Below are 25,244 nucleotides of genomic sequence, written 5' to 3' on the forward strand. Positions count from 1 at the left end.
ATCATATACAAACAAAGATTATAATATAAACCAATGTCATGTTCATGTAATATAATATTTTCAATATTACTAAACATGAGTTGTGACAAAAACATTAAAGCTAATTAACCTAGCAAGTCTTAATAATAGCACATTTTAGTTTAAACTTTTACTAAATATGAGTTGTGACAAAAACATTAAAGCTAATTAACCTAGCAAGCCTTAATAATAGCACATTTTAGTTTAAACTTTTAATATTTTGAAATTTGCAAAACTAATTTTGCCTACTTTTATAGACTAAAATTTTTACTCTTGTCCATTTTCTTTCACATCTCATTTATTTTTATTACTTAAGATCTTTATGGTAATATTTACCAAATTTCATCATATCCAAAGACATGCTCTAAATGCTTACTAAAAAATAAAATTTTACTTGCTACTCTTTCAACATATTATAATATTATTATTATAAGACAACTAATATCTTATGAAAACATACTTGATTTAGTAAGTATTTTATAAAAGCAAAAGATTCTAAAAGCAAGTCTAACAATTTATGTGAAACAAATTCACTATGCAATTATTGAACACATGTTATTTCTTATAACATATCTCCCACTATTTCAACAAACTAACATAAAATCTAAATATTTTTCATAAATCATTATAACCAATAACATGTTTCATATGTCTATGAAAAATATGAGTTTCTTAAATATATATCACATTATCCACTTTATTAGGCTTTAAACTTAATGCCTGGTATTCCAAATTATAATTATATGATATATAAAACTAAAACATTGTAAGCATGCTAAACATATTTGTCACACATAACACATGATCTCAAAATAAACAAATTTAATTTCACATGTTACATTTTGCATAAGCATGATCTTTCATAAAATTATTTTATCAAACTATGATAAATTAAAACAAAGTAATTTACCAAACTTGCTAATCATGCATATGACAATTATTTTAATAGATTCATATGACTAAACAATATTCAAAGTATTTACAAATTGTCCTAGGTACAAAACTTTTGTCATCACAAAATGTAACATTTTAAAACAATGGGACAATAATCAATAAAATGTTCAATACTTAACGATTATGTCCAAGAAAATACCTATGACTTAATTAAGCACTGAATCACTTTTTATCACTTTTAATTAGAGCTTCTTAATCTTTATCACCAAATCAACTTTAGTATTCAAGACAAAAAAATATATATAAGCAACAATCTATACAAATAGTACTAGCTCATGATGTGTTATTTGTAATTAAACTGAAAAGTTCAAGTGCATCATCACAATCTCCCCTTTGGACAAAGAATGTGATATGCGATTAGGCATTTTTAACATGAAGTCAATATGAAAATGTTTTAGTTTTTGAAAAGCCTTTCCCTTTGGGTAGACAGACTTTTTAGACCAGCATATCCTTAACTATGATACTTCATGTCCACTGAAAATTACCAAGCACAATAACACCCTTTGGGCAGGCAATTGTATAAGATAATTTGAAAATACTTCTGTTCCTGTACATGAGAAAATCTTGCAAGTCTCAATGAGTATTCTACTTTGGAAGCCAAACACCCACATTAACTTATTATATTTCTTTTATCAGGAAATTTGGATTACCCATAATTTTAATTTGCATACTTAACTAAGTGTATGCAATTTGACCACTTTTTGCGAGATAATTAACCATAATATATCTCTTTAGGTCATTAAAAATTGATCATTCTTGTATGAGACACTAATAATTAATGCATATCTCGATGGATTATTTTATGTATAATCTTTTTTTTTGTGAGAAACTTAAATCGAATATGCCTCATTAGATCAGTAAGTAATTTATTGCATTCAAACCGAGTGTTTTGAATTTTATGAATAATTTAATAATTCAATTCAATATTTTAATTTTATGTATCATGTACTAAAAAATAAAAATTTCTCAAATTAACAATGATAAATAATTGTCAATATAGTCATGAAAAAAATAAAACAAAGCAACAATTTTAAAGTCAAATTATTTCATATAAATAATAATTTAATATTATCTAATTATAAAATAATTCCAATAAAATACTAGTGGTACCAAAACTTCCTGGAGTTTAAATCCAAATTACATTAGCAATCCATGTTACATTTAAACAAAAGTCCAAAAATTAGTAAAATAAATTTGACTTAATTTATTCAATTACGCACATAATTTCAGCTAAGAGTATGTAAAATTTAAACAATGTATGAGGAGAGTACATACCTCCAATAGACTCCTAACATGCCAAAATATTTTATTATAACAAAAAATAAATAATTCATGTGCACAAAATATAATAATTATTTAACCATGTATAGATATTATATAATAAATATTTTATGCCATTTAAAAGTTTTATAAAAATAATAAATAAATTAGACATAAAAATTTGAAGATAACATAATAAACAGCATTAAAAATAGACGTCAAATTAGTCCAAATGGATCAATTTATTGATTTTGACATTATTTACTGACTTGATACTACACTAACTCAGTATTGTTCATTGAATTGATACTATTCTAAGTTAACACTGTTCATTATCACCTACCTCCAATTGGGTCAGCTTGCCCATTAGAAGCACAATTCAACCTGATTCAGATTTTGGTCCAAATTTTATGGTTTTTCTTAGTTTTTAATGCAATTAAACCCTTAAACATGCAATTAACACATAGATTTACAAAGCCCAGGCCACAATTGCATCAAAAACAGATAAAATCACCATGAATTTGAGAATAAAATTTCATGTTCATAGTCATTCTTGACCCATTTTTGTTACATGATTTTCTTTCTTCGATTTACATATTTTCCTTGAGTTTTAATGCAATTAAATGCTCTAAACTTTAATTAACACATATATTTACAAAACTCATGCTCCAAATTGTATCAAAATAACATGAATTAACATCAATTCGAGCCAAAATTTTTGGATAAAAAACTTATACATAATCCAATTTGGTTTTTTTCAAGTTTGGGCATATAATCTAAAATTTTATGAAATTAAACATTTTGTTTCATCTTTATAGCACATGGATAATAATATTCAAGAACCAATTTGAATTAAAACCCATAAAATATTAAGGTTTTAATTAAATTTTGAATTTGGTTTAAATCTTAAATTCAAATTTTTAAAACTCAATTTCTCTCTCTCTCTCTCTCTCTCTCTCTAGGATGAATTAAGAAACATTCCATACATGTGTTAATCCTTATAGAGGAGAACAAAAGCCTCAAATCAATTTTGGTAAAACAAGATCAAAAAATTAGATTATGAAAATAATAAGATTTCACCTAAAACTTAATTTCATGCAAAATTAAAATTTAAAACCATAATTTTGAGTCATAATATTACATAATTAGGCTTTGATACCACATGTAGGCGAAATTATAACTCTCAATAACCATATATGAATACTAGAACACAAATTTAATCATAATGAGTACCTATTTGGGTAGTCATAGTTGATAAACAGAAGCAACACCAATTCTTGAAGAGACTAATTTTTTATCTTCGCTCTTTTCTTACTAGCGGCTCTCATTGGGTAGATATTATTACTCAGAAGTGAAGAAGAGACCTTAGCCAATTTATATTTAAACTCTAGAAACCTCTCTATCAAAGGTTTACTCGGGTAAAGGCCTACATAATCTGCAAACCACACTGACCCAATATGTTGTGCAAATCTTATACTTAGGTGATCACATTAAATTATTTCGGCTTTCATGCTTGTCTTGTATTAGAACTAAATTTATCAACATGTTTTATTAAACATTAAAATCACTAATTAATAGTAACTCACTTACTGAAAAATTCTAACAGCTTCAAGGGTTTTCAATTAAAATAGGTTAAGATACCTTTTTCATTTTTATGAGTTATGGTTACTGCTTATTGAATGCCGCCAATAAGAAAAGAGTGAAAGGAAAACCTAGCCAATTTAGGGATTGTTTTGCTTCCCCATACTCATTATAACCACCCAAATAAGTATGATGAATCTCTTTATTTATTTATGGAGTTCTAATTATCACATAATGATCTTGGGTTAATGTTTACATGTGGTATCAAAGCTATCATTATGTGATATTAGGACACTAAAATCATGATTTGTAATTGATTTTTGAACAAATAGCTTATTTGGGGTAAAATTATGTTGTTTTCAGAATTTTAAATTTTTATCTTTTTTTTTCAAAATTGATTTAAGATTTTTGTTCCCTTTTGAAAGAGCATTAAAACCATATAAAGATTGTTTTCTAATTCCCTACATAGAGAGAGAAATTAGGTTTGAAAATTAGGTTTAAATTTTAATATAAATTCTTATTTTGACTAGAACATCAACATTTTATATGTTTAATTCAAAATTGATTCTTGAATCATGTTTTTCATGTGTATAAAGTTAAACCAAAGCATTTAATTTCATAAAATTTCATTTTAGATTGGCCAAATACGAAGAAAACAAAAATGGGTAAAATATGAGTTTATGTAATAAGAAAATTATTAATTAATTAATCTTTTTTGGTGTTTTTTATGTGTTTTTTTAACTTGGGTTTAATAGAAAAATAGTTTAATTAAATTTTGGGCACTTCAATTTTATAAAAATTCCAAGAAAATTCATAAAAAATGATAAAAAAAAATACAATCAAATCCAAACAAGTTGAGAACTATTCTAGTTGGGTTAAGTCAATTCGGTTAGAGGTTAAAAAATACTATTCCCCACACTAAACGAAGTCTATGTGCATTAAATGGCACTTGCGATGTGTGTGGGCTTGTTTGGTGTCCATTTTTGCTCTAGTTTCTTTTAGCATACTTGAAATTTTATTTTTGATTTTTTCTTATTTTTTAAAATTTTTAAATTGCATGAAATATTTGTTGTTTGATGTTCATGCATTGCTCAGTAATTACTATATGTTATACACATAATGCTAGTTATTTTATTTTGTGATAAAATATATTAGCATACTAGGAGTTTAATGATAGTAGGTATTTTTCCTAGATAGGCTTTGATAGTTATGTACTCGAAAGTTGAATCTTATGTGCATAATTGATTTAGTAATTAGAGTTTGATTTTAATCAAGTTCAAGACCTTGAGTTTAAATGCAATGTACACTGCTTATAGGACCTAATAAGATATATCTAGGTTTAGTATCTCAGCTGGAGTAGTCCATTGCATACATTATGATTAAGTATGCAAACTGAGAATTTTGGGCAATTAATGAAATTTTTTGATTTGAAAAAATCTTCATTAATTGATATAAGTGTTTGGTTGTTAGAATGGCTTACTTACTGAAATTAATGGAATATATTATCATTCTATAGTTATAGGATGGTTAATAAATTATCTTATACAATTACCTGCCTAATGGGGTTAATGTCTAGGGTAATTTTTTTTTAACATAAAGCATCATGGTTGAGGTGTACTGGTCTAAAAAATTTATTTGTCCAAAGGAGATAAGTTTTTCATTCTATAATTACTAGATGGTTACTAAATTATCTTATACAATTACATGCCTAAAAGGGGTTAATGTGTAAGGTAATTTGTTTTTGAACTTAAAGCATCATGGTTGAGGTTTATCAATTTAGAAAATCTATTTGTCCAAAAGAAATAGGTTTTTCAAAAACTTGGATGTTCTCATATTAGCTTCACACAAAAAGTTTTCACTTATATGTTGCATTCTCTACCTAAAGAGAGTTTATAATGATGCACCAAAACTTTTCAATAAGTATTAACACATCATAAACTATTGCTATATATTTTATGATATTGACCATTGATTAATGTTGCATTTTTGTCCTGAAAAGTGACTTTTACTTTCACTAACAATCAAGCCATTATTAAAGTTTTTCATGGGTCTAATTATAAAAGATGGAATGAAGATTTGAATTTTGCTTTGGTCATGAGTGAGATAGATATAACCTAGCATTTTCCAAAGCCTGCGATCTTATTGATAAAAGTATTGTTGAACGAAAGGAATTTACTGTCAAATGGGATAAGGTAAATCATATGTGGCTATATGCCATTAAAAGATCTATTTCTGAATACTTTTTGAACGGGTTGGATACCATAGAAATTGCTAGGGATTTTTACCATGCTGTAGGTGGTAGATACCAAAAATCTAGTAAGTGTAAAGCTACGAACCTTATGAATGAGCTTACAAGTATAAAGTATGATAGTGTAAGGAGTGTTAGAGATTTTCTCATGAGAATGGTCCATATTCAAGCCAAATTAACTTCTCATGAAATTGTCCATCTTGACATATTTATTGTTCATCATGCCCTTAATGCCTTACCTATTGAGTTCACTTAAATTAAAACTGCTTATAATGCTACGAATGAGGTTTGAAATGTTAATGAGCATATTTCAAAATGTGTCTCTGAAGAAGAAAAACTCAAGAAAAAAAATAGTGTGAGTGCCTTTCTTACTATTTACTCCAAATCTAATTACTAAAGGAATTATGAGAAACCTAGAAGATTCATTCCTAATACTCATAAGACAATTTAGGATAATAAAAGATAGGCCAATGTCAGACTAAATAGGTAGGAGTTCCTAAAGCTATCACTAAGAAAGATATTAAGTGTTTTTCCTAAAAGAAGAAAGGTCATATGAAACATGAGTGCCTTAAATATAAAGCTTGGTTAAAGAAAAAGAATAAACAAGAAGGTAACTCACTAACTCTCATTTGTTTTGAATCTTATTTTATAGGTGCCTCACGAAATTCCTAGTGGCTTGATAGTGGTATAACTGTTCATATTGTTATTACCTTGTAGAGGTTCAAAACCAAATAGAAGCTAAGTGAGAAAGAAGCCAAACTTAGAATGGGAAACAATGCTAAAGTAGACGTTAGTTATAAAGGAATAATAGGTTTAAATTTAGATTCTAGCTTTGAACTTATTTTGGAAAATGTTTTTCATGTACCTTCGTTTAAAAAGAATTTGATTTTAGCTTTTTTTTAGACAAACGTGGTTATTTTTTTAGCATTGGAATTGAAAAAGTTGGCTTGTTTTTAAATTCAAATGTTGTTGGTGAATTTAGACTAGTTAACAATTTATATAAACTGTGCTTGGCCTATAATAATGAATATAATTATAATAATGTTGAAAAGATAGTGTCTAAAAGATCATTGACTAAAGAATACTCTTATTTGTTGTGGCATAAAAGGTTGGGTCACATTTCTAATGAAAAAGTGCAAAAATTGATAAAAGATGGTACTTTACCTTCCATTGATTTTAAAAAGCTAGACATTTGTGTTGGTTTCATAAGGGTAAACTAACTAAGACTAAGAAAAAAAGGACAACTTGTAATTCTGACCTTTGGGTAATTATGCACACTAATATTAATTGATCTCTTACATTTACCTTGTGTGGTAACAAATATTTTATTATTTTTATTGATGATTGTTCTTACTATAGGTATCTTTACTTGATTGATGAAAAATCTAATGCTTTTGAAAATTTCAAAATTTTTAAAATTGATGTAGAAAAACAATTAGGGAAAGAAATCAAAATCATTAGGTTTAACTAAGGTGGTGAGTATTATGGTAGACATGGTAAAACTGGACAACACATGAGACCATTTGCTAAATATTGACAAGAATGTGGAAATCTTGACTAATATACTATGGTTGGTAGTCCTTAATAAAATGGTGTGACTGAAAGGCAAAATCATACCCTTAAAGATATGATGGGGAGCATGATAAGTAGGACCAATCTTCTTGAATCTCTTTGGGGTGAAGCTATTAAAACATATACTTAATAAAGTATTTAGTAAATCTATTCCTAAAACACCTTTTAAATTGTGGACTAGTAAGAAACCTAGTTTGAATCACTTTCAAGTTTGGGGATGCCTTATAGAAGCTAAAATCTATAACCCTTCTAAAGGAAAGATTGAACCTAGGAGTACTCATTATTTTTTCATAAGGTATCTAGACCATTCCAAGGGATATAAGTTTTATTGTCTTACATGTGAAACTAAGATTGTAGAGTCAAAAGTAACAAAGTTTCTTAAGCTAGATATTATTGATAAGGGTGTGATAGAGACTGTCGATAACAATGAACCTATTAAACATATCTCTATCACTTTCATGTAACATAGTGTCATATTATGTCAGTGGCCATTGAGAGAAGAGATAAAGACAAAAAGATATAAACCTTCCTCTTACTAATCTTGCTCTTGTTAATGTGCTTCAAGTTTAAGAAAATAAGATTGAATTACCTTTAAAGAGATCTTCCAGACAAAAAAGATCTACTATATCTAATGATTATGTAATTTATCTTCAAGAGAGTGACTATGATATTAGTTATGTTGTTAACCATGTGACTTTTGGTGAAACTATTAACAGTCAACAATTTGATGTATGAATAGATGCAATGAAAAATGAAATGAATTTTATGGCTCAAAATGGTGCCTGAGAGCTTGTTGAATTACCAAAAGGGTACAAATCCATTGGTTGTAAATGGGTGTTTAAAACTAAGATTCTAATGAAAATTTTGAGATATTTAAAGCTATATTGGTGGCAAAAGGATTTACTTAAAAAGAATGAGTAGATTAAAATGAAACTTTTTCACTGGTGTCTTCGAGGATCATTATGGCCTTAGTAGCACACTTTGATTTGAAGTTTTATCAAGTGGATGTGAAACGGCTTTTTTCAATGGTGATCTTAAAGAAAAGGTTTATACGGCGCAACCTAAAGGATTTCAAAAATCTGGAAAGAAGCATTTAGTATGTTGGCTTAAAAAGTCAATCTATGGCCTTAAGTAAGTTTTTAGGCAATGGTATCTGAAATTTGATGAGATAGTTACTTCACTTGGTTTTAAAGAAAATAAAGATGATCAATGCATATACCTTACAATCAGTGGGAGTAAGTATATTTTTCTTGTGCTATATATGGATGACATATGATTGGTTTGTAATGATATTGGTTTATTGCATGAAACTAAGTAGTTGTTATCTAAGACTTTTGATATGAAAGATCTTGAGGATGCATCCTTTGTTCTTGGCATTGAAATTCATAGAGATAGATTTCAAAATTTGTTTGGACTATCACAAAGGTCTTATATTGATCTTGTGCTTAGTAGAATTAACATGCAAAATTGTAAGGCTAAGAATGCACCCATTGTGAAAAGTGATAGGCTTAATCTTAGATAGTGCCCAAAGAATGATTTGGAGAAAGAATCTATGAAGAACATACCATACTCTAGTGTAGTTAGGAGTCTCATGTATGTTTAGGTTTACATTAGGCTAAATATTGCTTTTGCAATGAGAGTTCTTGAGAAATATCTTTCTAATCCTGATATGGATCATTGGGTTGCTACTTAGAAAATGATGAAGAATTTGCAAAAGACCAAATACCATTTGTTGGTGTATAAAAAGATGGACAATCTTGAGACAGTAAGGTATACAGATTCTGACTTTAATTGTTAGGATGACATGAAGTCTAATTTAGGGTTTATTTTTATGTTGGCTAAAAGAGATGTACCTTGGAAAAGTGTGAAACAAACATTCTTAGCTTCTTCCACTATACAGGCTGAGATTGTTACATGCTATGAAGCTACTATGCAGGTAAATTGGCTTAAGAATTTTACATCAGGCCTTCATATTGTTGATTCCATCTCTACACTATTAAAGATTTATTGTGATAATAAATCTGTCGTGTTATTTTCTAAAAACAACAAGAGTATCAATGGGTCTAAGTATTTGAAGATAATATATCTTAAAGTTAAGGATTTTGTGAAAAACAGTAAGATTATTGTCAAACACATTAAGATTGACAATATGATTGGTGATCCTTTGACTAAAAGATTAAGACCTATAAGGTTTGGTAAACATGTTTAGAGCATGAGTATTTTAAAGTATTTTGATGTAGTTTATTAATAGGAGTATATCATTTATATTTCATGCTCACACATCATGGTTTATCTTTATATTAGACCCTTTTTTTTTAATGCTTGGAATATCTATGTGATAATTGATTCCATACTTGAATGATAATCGTCATTGTTAGATACTTTATGTTGTTATTTTATTTTGTTAGTTTATGTACACTTGAAAAATTAAAGTTTATTATATGCGTTGTGAAATCTTAAGACTTAGTGTCTGTGTTAAATATAACTATTTTTTTCACTTAGGTATATCTCATATATGACACCATTAAGGAACTTCAAGGATTTAAGGAGACATACAAGCACATCTAGATGCTATGGGGATTTCTTAGCTAGTTTAGAGAAATTGATAAGAAGACTGATGATGAAAATATCACATTGAGATCACATTTAAGTATTATTTTCTTATTACACAACCACATTGAGATCCATTATTAATAAAGTCACTAGTACTTGCAATTATGGATTGGTCTTATATTAATAAGAGGCATAAAGCCTACCATGATTCAGTATTAGATGATCGTATGGCCACATCAAAGTAAAAGTAAATTAGCCTGAAGTCTTGTTTTCTAAATCAAGTTTTCTTAAAATCAAACAATCCAAATACTGACAAAGTGGAAAAATATTAGAATTTTTCATAAGTGGGCTATCATTAATTGGTGATTTTAATAATTTAAGAAAACCAACTAATGAGTTTAGTCCTAAAATGAGACAAGCATGAAAGCCCAAATAATTTAATATGATTGCCTAAGTGTGCACTTTACACATCTTACTAGGTCAGTATGATTTGGTGGTAATATAGGCCTTTGATTCAATAAGCCTTTGATAGGGAGGTTTCTAGGGTTTTTAATTAAAATAGGCTAAGGCCCCCTTTTCACTTCTACAAGTTATGGTTACTGCCTATTAAGTGCTGCTAGTAAAAGAAGAGCGAAAAGGAAAACCTAGCCACTCTAGAGATTGTTTTGCTTCTAATTATTGATCTTTACCACTAAACAAGTATGTCGAATCTCTTTATTTATTTATGGTGTTCTAATTATTACACAATAATCTTGGGTTAATGTTTACATGTAGAATTTCTATGCCTTTACCCTTTCTTTATTCATATTGTTTGGATTATTATTGTTGTGTTCGTATATTATAGATAAGGAGGTCCAAGAAAAACAAAAGGTCTTTCATTAGGAATCAAAGGCAAAACATGTTTCAGGACTAAAGAATCCTTCTATGAAAATCCACACCTTGAGTGTATATATAGTTCAAAGGTTATGTAAAGTATTCATAAACCAATTTGGCTAGCATTCACCTTAGTATGAAGTCAAACTTTCTTGAAAAATGAAAAGGTCCCTATTTTAATGGTACTAGTTTTTGGCATGTGCATATCGCATGTGTAATTTTATTTTTAAGAATTCATTTTAATAAATAAATTTTTTGATACTGTGATAATAATGATAAATACTACTCCATCCATCTCATTTTCTTTGTCCATATTTTCTTTTTGAAATGTCCCAAATTATGTTTTTTTTAAACATCTAAAGCTCTTACTTTTTATATTTTAAAATGATTTTTTATATATTTTTTTATTTTTTGACATTAAAAATCTTGAAACTTTAATTTTATAAAAAAAAAAATTAATATTTAATATTAAATACATTAAAGTGAAAAGCTTTTTTCTTAAACTCAATGAAAGTCAATAACACCTAAACAATTTGGGATGGAGGGAGTAATAATTTACTTTTGATTTTAGTCTAATATAAGTAAAATTTGATAACTTTTGATATAATTTTGATTTTGATAACTTTTGATAAAATTTTAGTAACTTTCGATATAATTTTGGTAACCTCTAGTATTAGTTTGATAACTTATAATATGATAGCATTGATATGATTTTGGCAATTTTTTTATAAAATTTTGGTAACTTCTTAAGGTAATTTGAATAACTTTCTAGTAACTTACGATATACTTTTGGTAATTATTAAATTTTTGTGTCATCATATATTTAACAATGGATTCTTTTAAGAAAAAGCAAATTCAATTCTAGTATAAGATAATTTTCTTTTTATATAATAACATCATTGTTTCATTCTAATTGGGTCATTCTACAAGTGCATAGTAGGTAAAATGCATGCTAAACAAAATGTAAAATACAATAGCTAAGTCAAAGTACAATAAAGATTGAATTGAAATTGTAGTGATGAAAATGAAAAATGCAACTAACATTGCAAACCCAAAAATACTAAGCTAATCTAGACAAACTATAACTCAACAATTAAAATGAGATCTCATTGGCAACAAAGTAAATGGATTCACACTTAAAATTGCAATATCAAGTAAAGAGTTAAAGTAAAAACAAATGTAAAGAATAAATTTTGAAATAAAATTGCAAGGTTTAAATGAAAGGTTTTAATCGAATGTAAAAGAAAAAGAAGATTTGGAATTGTGACTTCAAGATGGATTTCTAGCTCTAAATGATGCAAGATCAAATGATTATGAGTTGTAAATTGCAAGAGCAGTAAAAGAACAATATGACAATTTAAATTGAAGAACAAAAACTAAAAAAAAATTGGAAGATTCAACAAAATTGCAAGAACAGAAAAATTGCAAGAACAAAAACTGATTTTGTAAGCTAGAAACTAATAATTCATGGAAGAAAAATTAGATCTACAATTCTCCAAAATGAATGAACTAAAAAGGAGCTAAAGCAAGATTTAATGACAAGTTTACTACAAAATATAACAAGAAAATCACAGCAAAATATAGAAAATCCAGCTCATTGATTTAGCTACTCAATATCTACTCAAAATAGAGAAAATTAGAGTAACAAACGAACAATTCATCCAAACAGCCATCAAACTCATGAATTAAATTACAAAAAAATGAAAATAAACAAGTAAACATGTAAATCTAAGAGATTAAATGTTGGAAGAAGTAAACAAATTGCCTAAAGAAGAGATGAATCCAAGTGAAACTTGTAGATCATGTCTAGAATTGCATTGCCACCTAATTCCAATCGCAACTTGTAAAAATTGACTGAAACAATTGGAAATGAATTTGGTGCTGAAATTTTACTAGATTAAAGCCTAATGAGTTACGAACTATGAAAATAATGAAGTAAAACTAAGTAAGAAATCAAGAAGTTTTGAACAAAAGAGTACAAAGTGGACAGATGTGTGAATTGAAATCCAGATTTGAGATCAACGTGAAATTAATAATATTTTAACATGAAATCATAAGAATTTCATAAATTCATTGCCAAAATCTAAAAGAACATTGAAAACAATTTAGGAAAGTAAAAATTACAACAAGAATCAATTGGAAAAACTAGAATTAAAAGTTGTTGGCAAGTAAGAAAATGCTAGAAAATGAAATGCAGAAAAGTAAAGTGCAAAAAATTAAAGAAACAAAAAATGTAAATCCTAATCTAAAGTCTAAGCTAAATCTTTGAATGGTTAGTGCCTTACCTTTATTTATAGGCAAACATGAGGTGCCTGAAGCCCTAAAATATCTCCCAAAAATATCTAATTTTGAGTGGCCTTCTAGAGCCATCTTTTCTTTTTTCTTTCATGGTTGGTTCATTATTGTTTAGCTCACTTAAGTTCTTTATTCTTTCCAAGCCTTCTTCTCTTGAATTTTTACATTCCAGAAGGTCAAAATTATGGCCAATGAGAGTCTTCCAAAATGCTAAGTCAACAGCTCCTTATTGCCTTATTTAAATTGCTAAAGTGGCGCAAAGTGCATGAAGTTGCATAGCACTTTAACACTCATGACAAACATGCTCTTTTTATATCTTCTTTTGGTCCCACATGCATACACTTCAAGCTTTTATTTTACTACAAAATTCAAACCATAAAATTCTGCCAATTTGACATTCTAATTTTTGGCAAAAAATTTTGAAAATTAATCATTTACAAATCAACTTCCATCTCTATAAAGCATTTTACCTTTCAAGCATGTGTAAAGATACTAAAAAGATACTAATGCAAGATTGAGCTAAAGAAAATCATTTTAAATGAAAATTATGAGAAATAAGACTTGAAATAAAGTTTCATGAAGTTCAATTAAGCTTAACAAAGCATAGAAGAAAGGATAAAGAAAAACTTCCTTAAAAGGCAATATAGCTTAATCACACTAGTTGTGACCTTTACTAGCCTTTACCACCATACATCCTCCAAAATTTATCCAAATTGTCCAAAATTTTTCATTTTCTCTATTTTCGCATACACATGAAACAATTGTACATTTTGGAGTATTTTTGCAAAAAATCTCAAGGAATATGCTAAAATATAAAGAAAATTGCACTAAATATGAGCTTGAAAATGCTAAAATTCAAGTGCAATCACATTCAAATTTAGAATTTTTTCACTAAATTTTTTATTCTAGCTTCCCAAAATGAAATTTCTAGCTTCGTTTCAAATACTAACCAAGGTTCAATTCCTAACAACTTAAAGTATAAAAAAAATTTATCAATGATTGAGAATTAAGTTATCATTGATTTAGTATATTTTATCAGTGATTTACGACTTAGCTATCAATGATATATTGCTAAATTATTAATGATTTATTGCTTAATTAGCATTAATTTACTACTAAGTTACTAAGGATTTTTTATAACTAATTTACTATTAATTTATTGATGATGTAGTACAAAGTTATCAATTATTAATTAATTTGCTACTAAATTATCAATGATTTACAACTAAATTAGCAGTTATTTACTACTAAATTATCAATAATTTACGTATAAATTATCAATAATTTATTATTACTACGTTATCATTGATTTACACTTAGTTTTCGATTATTTACTACAAAATCATTATGGATTTATTACTAAATTAACCATGATTCATTATCAAATTATCACTGATTTATATGAAATTATCCATAATTTACTATTAAGTTATTGATGATTAACTACTACTAAGTTATATTGATTTACTTTTAAGTTTTCAATGATTAACTGCTTAATTATTAATAATTTATTAAGTTTCAAATGATTAACTACTAAATTATCATTAATTTATTGCTAAGTTATTTATGATTTACAACTAAGTTTATTAATTAATTACTATTAAATTGAAACTGAAGTACTATTGAGTTATCATTTATTTATTATTAAGTTATCAGTGATTAACTATTAAGTTATCACTTGTTTTTTTATTAACCTATCATCGATTTACTAATATGTTATAGACACCTAATTTTGTCTGGTTCAATTTGAATTTGTTTGATTTTGAAGCTTGATTTTAACTTTTCGATTTGGGCTAGCTTAGGCATTTTAGTTTCATTTATCTAATTGAGGTCATTTAATCTTTGTCTTGGATCAACTGTTTTTGGATCATTTTGCATGGATTAGGCTTAGTCCAATTTAATTTTGATTTATTCTAAGCTAAATCGTATGGGTTTGAAAAACTAAAGCTTATAAAGGTCAAATTTCATTTTTAAAGCCCAAAAGCTCTTTTTTATAATTAATCAATTGAAAATTAAAAAAATGTGTTAGAAGTTTAACCGGCCATGGTAAGACTCCTCTTCCCAAATTGCTTACCATTTTTTGGCTTAGAATTTTTTTTCCTCCCATTTTGACCACAAACTTCTATCATCATCAATTGGTGATTGATCTAATGTCCAAAAATCAGCAAGCTTCCATACCCAAAAAAACTAGTACAACTAGCCTATTCAACCTTAGTTTATAACATGGGAAAGAAAATTTACCAAAAAAGGAAAAATTTCATAGAGATCAAAGGAGAAAATTTTCTCAATCCCTACATCCTTCTGACTAGGAAAGTCGAACCCCACCTGTCAACAAATCTATTAATTAGCTAAAACAACTCCTCTTTTTATAGGCCTCCTACCAGTCGAGAGCCTCAATCCTCTTAAAAACTCCAATTGTACCCAAAAGCATTAACACTCTCCCCACAACCATAGCTCTTCCTTCCATAAAAGAAGCCACCATAGAAAAATTAAAAAACAAAATCAATCATGCCACGACAAACATAGGCACCACCCCACCATAGTGTCATACTTTGTCAACCACTATACCAAGCCTTTAAGCCACCCTACTTGAAACAAGCCCAGTTAAAACCCCCTCGCCACCTCCTTGTAAGTTGAAAACCCAAAAAAAAATCATTTTGCCATCATGACCACCCCACTGCCATCAATAACCAAAAGCTAGCAAAGCCAAAAAAATCACAAATATACCATAGTCCTAACTTAGTAAGGAACCTAGCAACAAAAGATTAAAAAAAATTTTTTTAGTGATTCCTCAACCCATTCAACTAAAATAAGGGAAGAAAAAAAGAAAGGAAAAAAATAGAAAAAATAAAAGAAAAAAGGAAAAAAAAAAAGAAAAAGTTTATATGACGTTGGTTGGGAGGTCGACAGGGAGTGAAAGAAGTAAAAAAAAAAACTAATAGAGGAAAAGAAGGAGAAAGAAAAAAAGAAGCCAATTTGACATCTGCATGAGAGAGAAGAAGTACAAAAGAAGAAAGAGAACAAGAAGAAAAAAAATGAGAAAGAAGAATAAAAAAAAAAGTAAAAAAAGGGGAACTGATTTTTAGGAAAGGATAAAAAAAAGAGCGGACCAGACTAACCCGACCTTTTGGCCCAGACTTATACCTGATTCATGCTCGACCCAACCTGTTTGCTACTTGAGGTGGCCCACGTTAGTTCCTAAAGAGCCTAACAAATTTAGATCATTTTGATTTTGGTTGATGTTGGGTTCAAGCCTAAAGAAAACTTCATTTGGTATATCCTTTACCCTTTTTTATCTTGTTATATTACTGTGAATATTTATTTTCCTCATTTTTTAGATATTTTTGACAATAAGTCTACTTTTGGATTATTAAGGTTGGAAAAAGAAATGAAAAATGATGAGAGATTTTTAATGAATAATAATAATTTTATAATTTAAAAATAATTTTCATTAAAGTGATTATTTCTGGAAATAAAAAAGAAATATGGTATGTTTAAGTAAAAAATATTTTTAGAGACCTTACTTAGATATTGGAGAAAATCTAAATAATTATTTTTATAAAAAGATACCATTTTCATTCTTTGAAAATTTTATTTTACGAATTTTTCAAATTATTTTTTAATTCTACCTATATATTAGGAAGTTAAAAAATAAAAATAAAAAAATAAAATAAATATTTTTTAACACCAAAATGCCATTTTCATCCTAAACAAAATCTATTAAAAAAATACAATTCGATGCATTATTTAATTTATAATCATATTGTCATATATGCATTTTAAACATTTATAATAAATGTGAAATGGCAAATTTTCTTTTAAAAAATATAATAACAATATTTTTAAAAAGAAAATTATTTTAGAAACTCTACTTAGATATTGGAGGGAATTCAAATCATCTTTTTTTCTAAGGAATAGTATTCTCATTTTGCCAAAAACTAACTATAAAATTTTCTTAAGTGAAGGATTAATTTTTTTAAATTCCACATAGATATTAGGGAATTAAAAAATATTTTTTCAACAAAAAATAATGATAGATAAAATTTCTTTTATCACTAAATATTTTTTTAAATAAATGATGAAAATAAAAAAAAAAAGATAAATTAAATGAGATCAAATTGGTCAACTACATTTTAATTTGTATTTACATCATTTATTTGCTTCATTTTATGTCACTTGCATTTTGTTATTGACAAAATATATGAGTTAACAAATGGCGATTTTAAAAAATTATTTTTTAGGAATAAAAGCTAATATTCTAATGTAAAAATAATTCTTAGGAACTTACATAGATATTGAAAAGTTTCTTAACAATTATTATTATTATTATTATTATTATTATGGTAAATTACATAAATATACCTTGAGATTTAATACGATTTGAGTATGTCCCATGAGATTTAAAAAGTGACACTTAACCACTCTGAGCTGTGTATCTGTGACATTCTGTTAGTTTTCTTTAGATGCCGTCTGTCATAAAACAACAAGAATACCCTTATTGCTATAAAACCATGACTTGTTCTTGAAGCATTTGAAGTAAAAAGAAAAACTTTGTTTCTTATAATCAAATCATCTCATTTGAAAGTGATTAAATGTTTTTATTCAAGAATCAAACTAAAAAACCTTTCAATTCCAATTAAATGGAGTTTTTTGATGTAAGGTTTAGACAAAAATCAATCGAAAATTGGTTGAAATGGTAGTGATCGAAGCACATTGGGCACTATTTGGCAAAGAAGAGGTGAGGCATAATTACTATGTATTAAGTAAACTTTTACAATCTAACAAGGTATGTGTAATTCTCACTTCCATTTCATTAAGGTTAGTTTAAATCTTCTATTTAGGGTTTATTAAATTTAAAAAATTTAGGGTTTTTTTTAAATTTTAAATAACTAAATTACAAATATGTTTTAGAGCATTTATACACGAGTTATTTTTGTTAAGTTTAGAGTCTTTTATGACCACATCACAATACAATAGCTTCATGAATGCTGCATTGTAGGTAGTTTAACATTCATGCGAAATCTATAGATTTTTGCATTTTAAGATTGATAATATTCTAGTTTGCCTAAAAAGAAGGATGATGATAGCTATGAGTAGTGTTGGATTTCTAATTTTTTACTGCCAATAATGTTTAAATATGCATTTTTTAAATAGACTTATAAATTTATTTTTACAGATGTTGAATGGGAATAAAACATTTTAATTTTATGATGGTGGGTTATTTGTTCGTATTCCTTACAAGGTCTAGGTAAGAGGGGATGTTGCATGGGTTGATGATTTTTCTTTAGGTAAAGAAAGATAAGGTTAAAGAGGTTAAGGATCAATACTCAAGTAATACTTTTTACTATTTTTGCTATGTAAGGTTAAGGCTATTTCTGCTAATTTTCTTTATCAGATTGTTTCATGCTATTTTTCATGCTGTTTTTGTTTCATGCTATTTTTAATTTCATGCTATTTTATGAGCCTACTATTTTCTATTTCATGTTATATTTGTTTATCTAATTATATCATATTGTATCAAAAGTTAGTGTAAGGTTAAGGTTGTTTCTGCTATTTTTTTTATCTAATTGTTTCTACTATCAGTGTTTCGACTATTAACCTACTATTAGATTGTTTATCAGAGTGTCAGCTGTAATTTTTGTTTCTGTTGTTTCTGTTTATTAGGTTGTTCATCTTGTTGTTTATTTTATTTTCTTTATATGGTTATTTTGATAGTTTGCCTAGAAATCTGCATCTTATTCAGGGATAACTTCAGGAGGAAAGGCTACTACTAGAGGCGGATCCAAAGAAATGCAAATCCAAGGAGATAGATCCAAAAAAGTGCTTCTTGATGCTAGTAGAGAAAGAAATGATGACAATATTGGTACAAAAAGAAAAACCACTGTTAATATTACTAAAAAAGGAAGAACGAGAATAAATGATGGCAATGTTGGTACGAAAGATAGAGATATTGCAAATGTCGAGACATAAGTTCCAACTACTGCTACAACTTTAAATCTTGGTACAAGTTCAATGGGAAGAGCTACTGTAAATGTTACTAAAAGAAGGAGAAAAAGACTTTTTAGGTCAAAAGTTATAGCAATTAGAGGAAGGGGTAGGTTTATTGTTGGTGGTAACCATGCATCTGGTAGCCAAGCAATTGACAATCACATTGCTGGCAGAAATCAAGAAACTAGTAACCAAAAAGTTAATAGCCAAGCAACCAGTAGCCAAAAAGTCTATGTGCAATCTAGGAATGGTTCGTACATGCTATTCTGGTGATGCATGTTGATGTATAGCTCTTGTTAGGGGAAGCTAGGAGTTAGTTTAAGGTATATGTATTTTTTTATGAAAAGCCTACTGTTGGTATAATTCTTTTTGGATGAATGTGAAATAGTTCTTTTTAGGTTGAATGTGAATGAACCATTTTAGGGTTTAATCATTTTTTATTTATAGCCAATACTTTTTATAGGTTTCACATATGTTAAAGCACAGTTTGTTTCTAATATCAATATGTTAGCTTAAAGACTTAAATAAATCAAGAAGGGGGTGAATTGGTTGATAAATATATTTTTGTGAATTCAAATCCAACAAGCACAAAAATCACAAATCAGTTTTTCTAAGCAAGTAAACACAACAAATATGAGTACTAATAATCTTAAAAGCAAAAGATAGAGATAGAAAATCATACACCAAAATTTATATAGGTTTAACCCCTTCTTTTAGGCACCTACGTCTTTTCCCTTAGCCTTACTTGCCAAGGAATTCAATCAACTATGTGTTGAAAGTTATAACTTAGCTCTTCAAAACTTTATACAATCAACAACACAATCTCTTAAGGGTTATCCTCCCCTATAAGCTTATAACCTCACAATGCAAGTTTTTAAAGTGTTTTACAAACTCAAAGAACCTCTCTAAGGTTAGGTATTTGCTAATTTGAAGTATAAATCAAGATTAAGAAGAATATTAAGAGAAAATTTGATACAACAAGAATTTTTGCATTTTTCTCACATTAAAATGCTCTTTAATGCTTGGTGAAGATGGTAGATGGAAGCAATAAGTTTTCTTGGCTCTAAGTTATTCCAAATATGGTGAGAAACCTTCATTTATATGTTGAGAATGGAAGATAACCATTGCTTGCATTAATTGTTTGGAGCCTTTGCAAAATTTTAGACAAAACTAGCCATTGCAAGTATTTTGGGCATAAAGGGATCGATCCCCTCTTGGGGGGATCAATTAGGTTAGTCAAAATACATGCAGAGTTTTGCAAAAAAAGATGCAACCAATCGATCCATATTTGGTACCAATCGATTCCTTTTTCAGGTGATTGATCCTTTAGTCTGGGTGTTCGATCTCTTTTTAAATTATAGAACAAACATTTCATTCTATGTAAAAAACCAATCGATCCCTTCAATAAGGGATCAGTCCTATCTTTAAAAACCTATAATCAATCGATCCATACAATGTGAGGTTCGATTGGTTTTCATGAAACTTACAGGAAAATCTTTTTTGGCCAAAAACTCAATCGATCCCCTTAAGGGGGATTAGTCCCTTCTATGCTACTTAGCCCAGTTTTACTTTTAAAGCATGCCAGATAAATTTAAACATAGTTTTGACTAGATTAAAAATTGAAAAGGTATTCAAATTAATTTTACATCATTTTAATTCAACTTTAGCAAATTTTTCTTTTATCATTTTAAAGTGTTTTATCAATTCAAGGCTAACAATCTCTCTCTTTTTGATATGACAAAATCAATAGTAAAAAAAAAATTGCTTTGAAAACATTTTTCTCTTTTAAGAAAGTTCCCCCTGAATTTACATAAGATCAAGAAAATTAAAAGGCCAATTTCGCATTGTGAACAAAACAAATATATAAGGTAGAGGTCTCCCAAGCAATTAAAAATTTATCAATTGGTAACATAATAATTTAGCAACAACTCTTCACTAGTAAATTTTCACAATACACAAACTAACTTTTCTCTTTTTTGTCATAGCAAAAAAAAGAAAAATCCAAAAGCAAGGTAATAATACTATAACCAATGTAAGATCAACTTGCTTAATCGATTCAAGGCAACAATATTATATTCAACACAAGGCCAATATTATTGAATGTCGGTACTATAGCTCAACTTAGCATCATAACATCAAGAATGAGAATAACCATAATAGCACATTCATAGCAACATAATCATTTACAATAAACTTTGAATCTCAAAACCACACAAGCAAGCAAAGAAAAGTTTATACCACTAAAGTTCATGCCATTAGTGCAAAGTACCAAAGTTGATGCTACAATAAATTAGCTTGAAGAAATTAAAATCTTAAAAAAAATATATAAAAGAAAAACATGTAGGAAAAAAACATTTAAGCTTGGCTTAAAGGATAGGTCAAGGTGGAGGAGGATAGGAGAAAAATGATGAAATTGTTGCTCTATTTGCTTTTATGCAATTCAGATTTGTCCAATATCAGTCCTAACTTATTGAACTTATGAAACCATCTTATTTTGTGTTAATTCCATGTTTTCCAGTGTAGAGTTCATATCCCCAACCAATAAGTGTAAACTATTCATTTGAGTTACAAAAATTTGCAAAGCTCTTTGGGTATCAAATGATGGATAGAAAGACCTTCTTGAGGAATATCTTGTGGAACTTCTTGAGAAAAATCTTGAACCTTATGCTTTTTTTCATGCTTAACTCTAAGTTAACTTTTCTTAACCCTACCCCAATAACATTTTGAATGTATCCCATACTATGAAGTGTATGAACTCCAATAATACTAGTAGGATTGGACACAATCTTTCTATCACTTCTAGTATTGATACCCACCCTTCTAAATAGATTGTAAATGGCTATTCCATATACCAAAGAGTAATCCTTGTTTTGAACAACCCTCATTATATCATTAAAAATAAGGTGCACAATATTGGGTTTCTCCTTATGTTTGATCTTATATATCAACCAATAATCTTGCTTTTCTAATGAAGTATTGGGTTTCAAATAGTACTAACACATGTGTGACAATAAGATGAAATAATCTATCATGCGTGTTCAATCTAGAAGCCTGAGTTGGAGAAGCCCTCAAATCATAATTCTCAAAAATATCTTGGGCCAATAGTATATCACATCTAGTGTTTATGTCTCAATTATCTTCTAACATGAAAGTTTCAAACAACAAGCTCTTGTCCACAATTATTTCTCTACCCATCACAAATGTCCTAAATTTATTAGTATAATACCTATTCTCATGTTCATCAACTTTAATACAGTTTACATTACTATAAAATACCCTTTCTAGATTCTCAAAGACAATGCCATTCAAACTAAAATAGTTCATCCAATCAAAATTTTCAAAAGAATGAAAGTATGGAAATCCAATGGATTTAAGGAAATTAAGATTGATTACCCTTACTTGTTTGACTTCTTTATAAGCAAAATGAGTCTCATATCTTTCTTTTGTTGTAGGATTTTTGAAATTTTAGTTGAAGGAAGGCTTGATTAAAGAACTAGAGGCTTCCCTTGGTGGACTTTTCTTTGTGGCAAGAGAAGGTCTTGTTTTAGGTGCCATGGAAACAATGAAATAGTGAAAATAGGTAGGTTTATGTGAAGGAATTTATGAATGTAGGTAACAAGTAGTATTATATGTTTGAAAGAGGTAAAAAAATTTAGTGAATGAGGTAGTTTCAATAGAGGCACAACAAGGGATCAAATTTCTAGAGGGAGAAACATGAGTGAAGATTTTTGTATGATTTGAATAATTTTTGAAAAAGATTTTGCAAGAAATTAAACAGATATGAAGAAATTTACAAAAGATTTTAGTTGAAAGTGATCAATTTTAAAAGAAAGTGAAGCATGAATACCTGAGGTTTTGGGAGAAAATTTTAGGAAGAACAAAAATAGACTATGGTCAACCAAGGAAAGAGGAAAGTCTAGATTTTTAAGTGGTCAAAATGGTGTGTATATGGGAGACCATTCATAACCCGATTGATTGGGTAGCAAGGGGATCGATTGGGTAAGGCCTTGAGGCACCTGAGCAAGCCATGAATTGATTGATCGGGTCCAAGGAGGATCGATCGGGTTTGAGGTTTTCAACTTCATTTTGGCTACTGAAAAGAAAATCAATCGATCTAGTGTCTCTAGGATCGATCGGTTCACTTGTAGCAAAAATTTTTTTAATTTAAATTTAAATTTTTTTATTTTTAAAAGCATGTAATACAACTATTCAAATATGCATCATATAATTACAAATATAATCATAGACAGGATTTCAAAAGTATATCAAGATAAACACACATTTGGTTAAACAAGGTACAAATTTATCAATTTATCTAGACTTTCATTTCAAAGAGCATTCATCATACCAAGTTCACCTCTACTTATATAAAATCTATCTTTATCAAGAGGTTTTGTAAAAATATCAGCTATTTGATGCAAGATATCAATATATTTAAGCACAATATGACCTTTTTGAACATGATCTTTAATAAAATGATGCCTAATTTCAATATGCTTAGCTCTTGAATGTTGAATGCAATTTTTGGAAAGATTGATGGCACTAGTATTATCACATTTAATGTGAATATAATCCATGGTAATTCTAAAATCCTTCAATTATTGTTTAATCTATAAAACTTGAGCACAACAAATATTGGCTGCTACATATTCGGCTTCAGTTGTGGATTGAGCAATACTATTTTGTTTCTTGAAAAACCATGATATGAGTATTTTCTTAAACAATTGACAAGGACCAGAAGTGCTTTTTCTATCAATTTTACAACTAACAAAATTTACATCGCAATAAGTATGCAAAGCAAAAGATGAACCTTTTGTATACCATAATCCTAAGTTGGGAATGTCTTTAAGGTATCTAAAAATTCTTTTAATAGCAAGTAAATGTGATTCTCTAGGTAATGATTAAAGTCTAGCATATAAGCACATACTAAACATTATATCTGGTCTATTTGCAGTAAGATATAACAATGAACCAATATAGACCTATGTAATTTAAAATCAATACATTTACCTCCTTCATCCTTGTCAAGTTTTGTTGAAGTGCTCATAGGTGTTGAATAAGGCTTTGATTCTTCCAATCCAAACCCTATTAACAAGTCCTTGATGTATTTGGCTTGATTGATGAAGGTACCATCTTTTGTTTGCTTTACTTGTAATCCCAAGAAAAATGTAAGCTTTCCCATCATGCTCATTTCAAATTCATCTTGCATAGTTTTAGCAAATTCTTGGCAAAGAACTTCATTAGTAGCACCAAATATAATATCATCAACATAAACTAACACAATGAGAATGTCTTTTCTTTTTGTTTTAATAAAAAGTGTAGTATTAACCTTTCCTCTATTAAAACTATTTTCAATTAAAAACTTTGATAATCTTTCATACCAAGCTCTAAGAGTTTGTTTTAAATCATATAAAACTTTTGTCAATCTATAAACATGATTTGGAAATTGAGGATTTTCAAAATCAGGAGGTTGCTCTACATACACCTCTTCATTTATAATACCATTTAAAAATGCACTCTTGACATTCATTTGAAAGAGCTTGAAATCTTTGAAACATGCAAATACAAGTAACATTTTAATGACTTCTAATCTTACAATCGGAGCATAAGTTTCATCATAATAAATTCTTTCTTTTTGACTATACCTTTGAGCCACTAACCTAGCTTTGTTTTTAACAACATTGTCATGCTCATCCATTTTATTCCTAAAAACTCATTTAGTTCCTCTAATAGAATGATCACTAGGCTTAGGTTCAAGATTCCACACTTGACTTTTTTCATATTGTTATTCCACACTTAACTTTTTTCATATTGGTTCAATTCCTCTTGCATAGCCAATATCTAATGATTATCTTCAAATGCTGCATGTATGTTCTTAGGTTCAATGTGAGAGAGAAAAGCA

The 25,244-nt window shown here is 28.2% G+C and overlaps 1 protein-coding gene across 1 annotated transcript in view; it reads right to left on the minus strand.

Annotated features, from left to right (window-relative positions):
- Positions 1-24,730, minus strand: part of LOC149511896 (putative inactive ATP-dependent zinc metalloprotease FTSHI 4, chloroplastic) — a 30,751-nt gene extending 6,021 nt beyond the window's left edge. Inside the window, exon 1 of the mRNA XM_089753268.1 lies at positions 24,353-24,730. Within this exon, the coding sequence (XP_089609394.1) occupies positions 24,353-24,361 (9 nt within the window). The 5' untranslated portion in view covers positions 24,362-24,730. The remainder of the gene's footprint in view (positions 1-24,352) is intronic.
- Positions 24,731-25,244: the final 514 nt, after the last annotated feature.

Source organism: Durio zibethinus, chromosome 24, assembly GCF_047325235.1.
Source record: "Durio zibethinus cultivar Kanyao isolate XHJ-2024 chromosome 24, ASM4732523v1, whole genome shotgun sequence".
In the NCBI taxonomy this organism is placed as follows: Eukaryota; Viridiplantae; Streptophyta; class Magnoliopsida; order Malvales; family Malvaceae; genus Durio; species Durio zibethinus.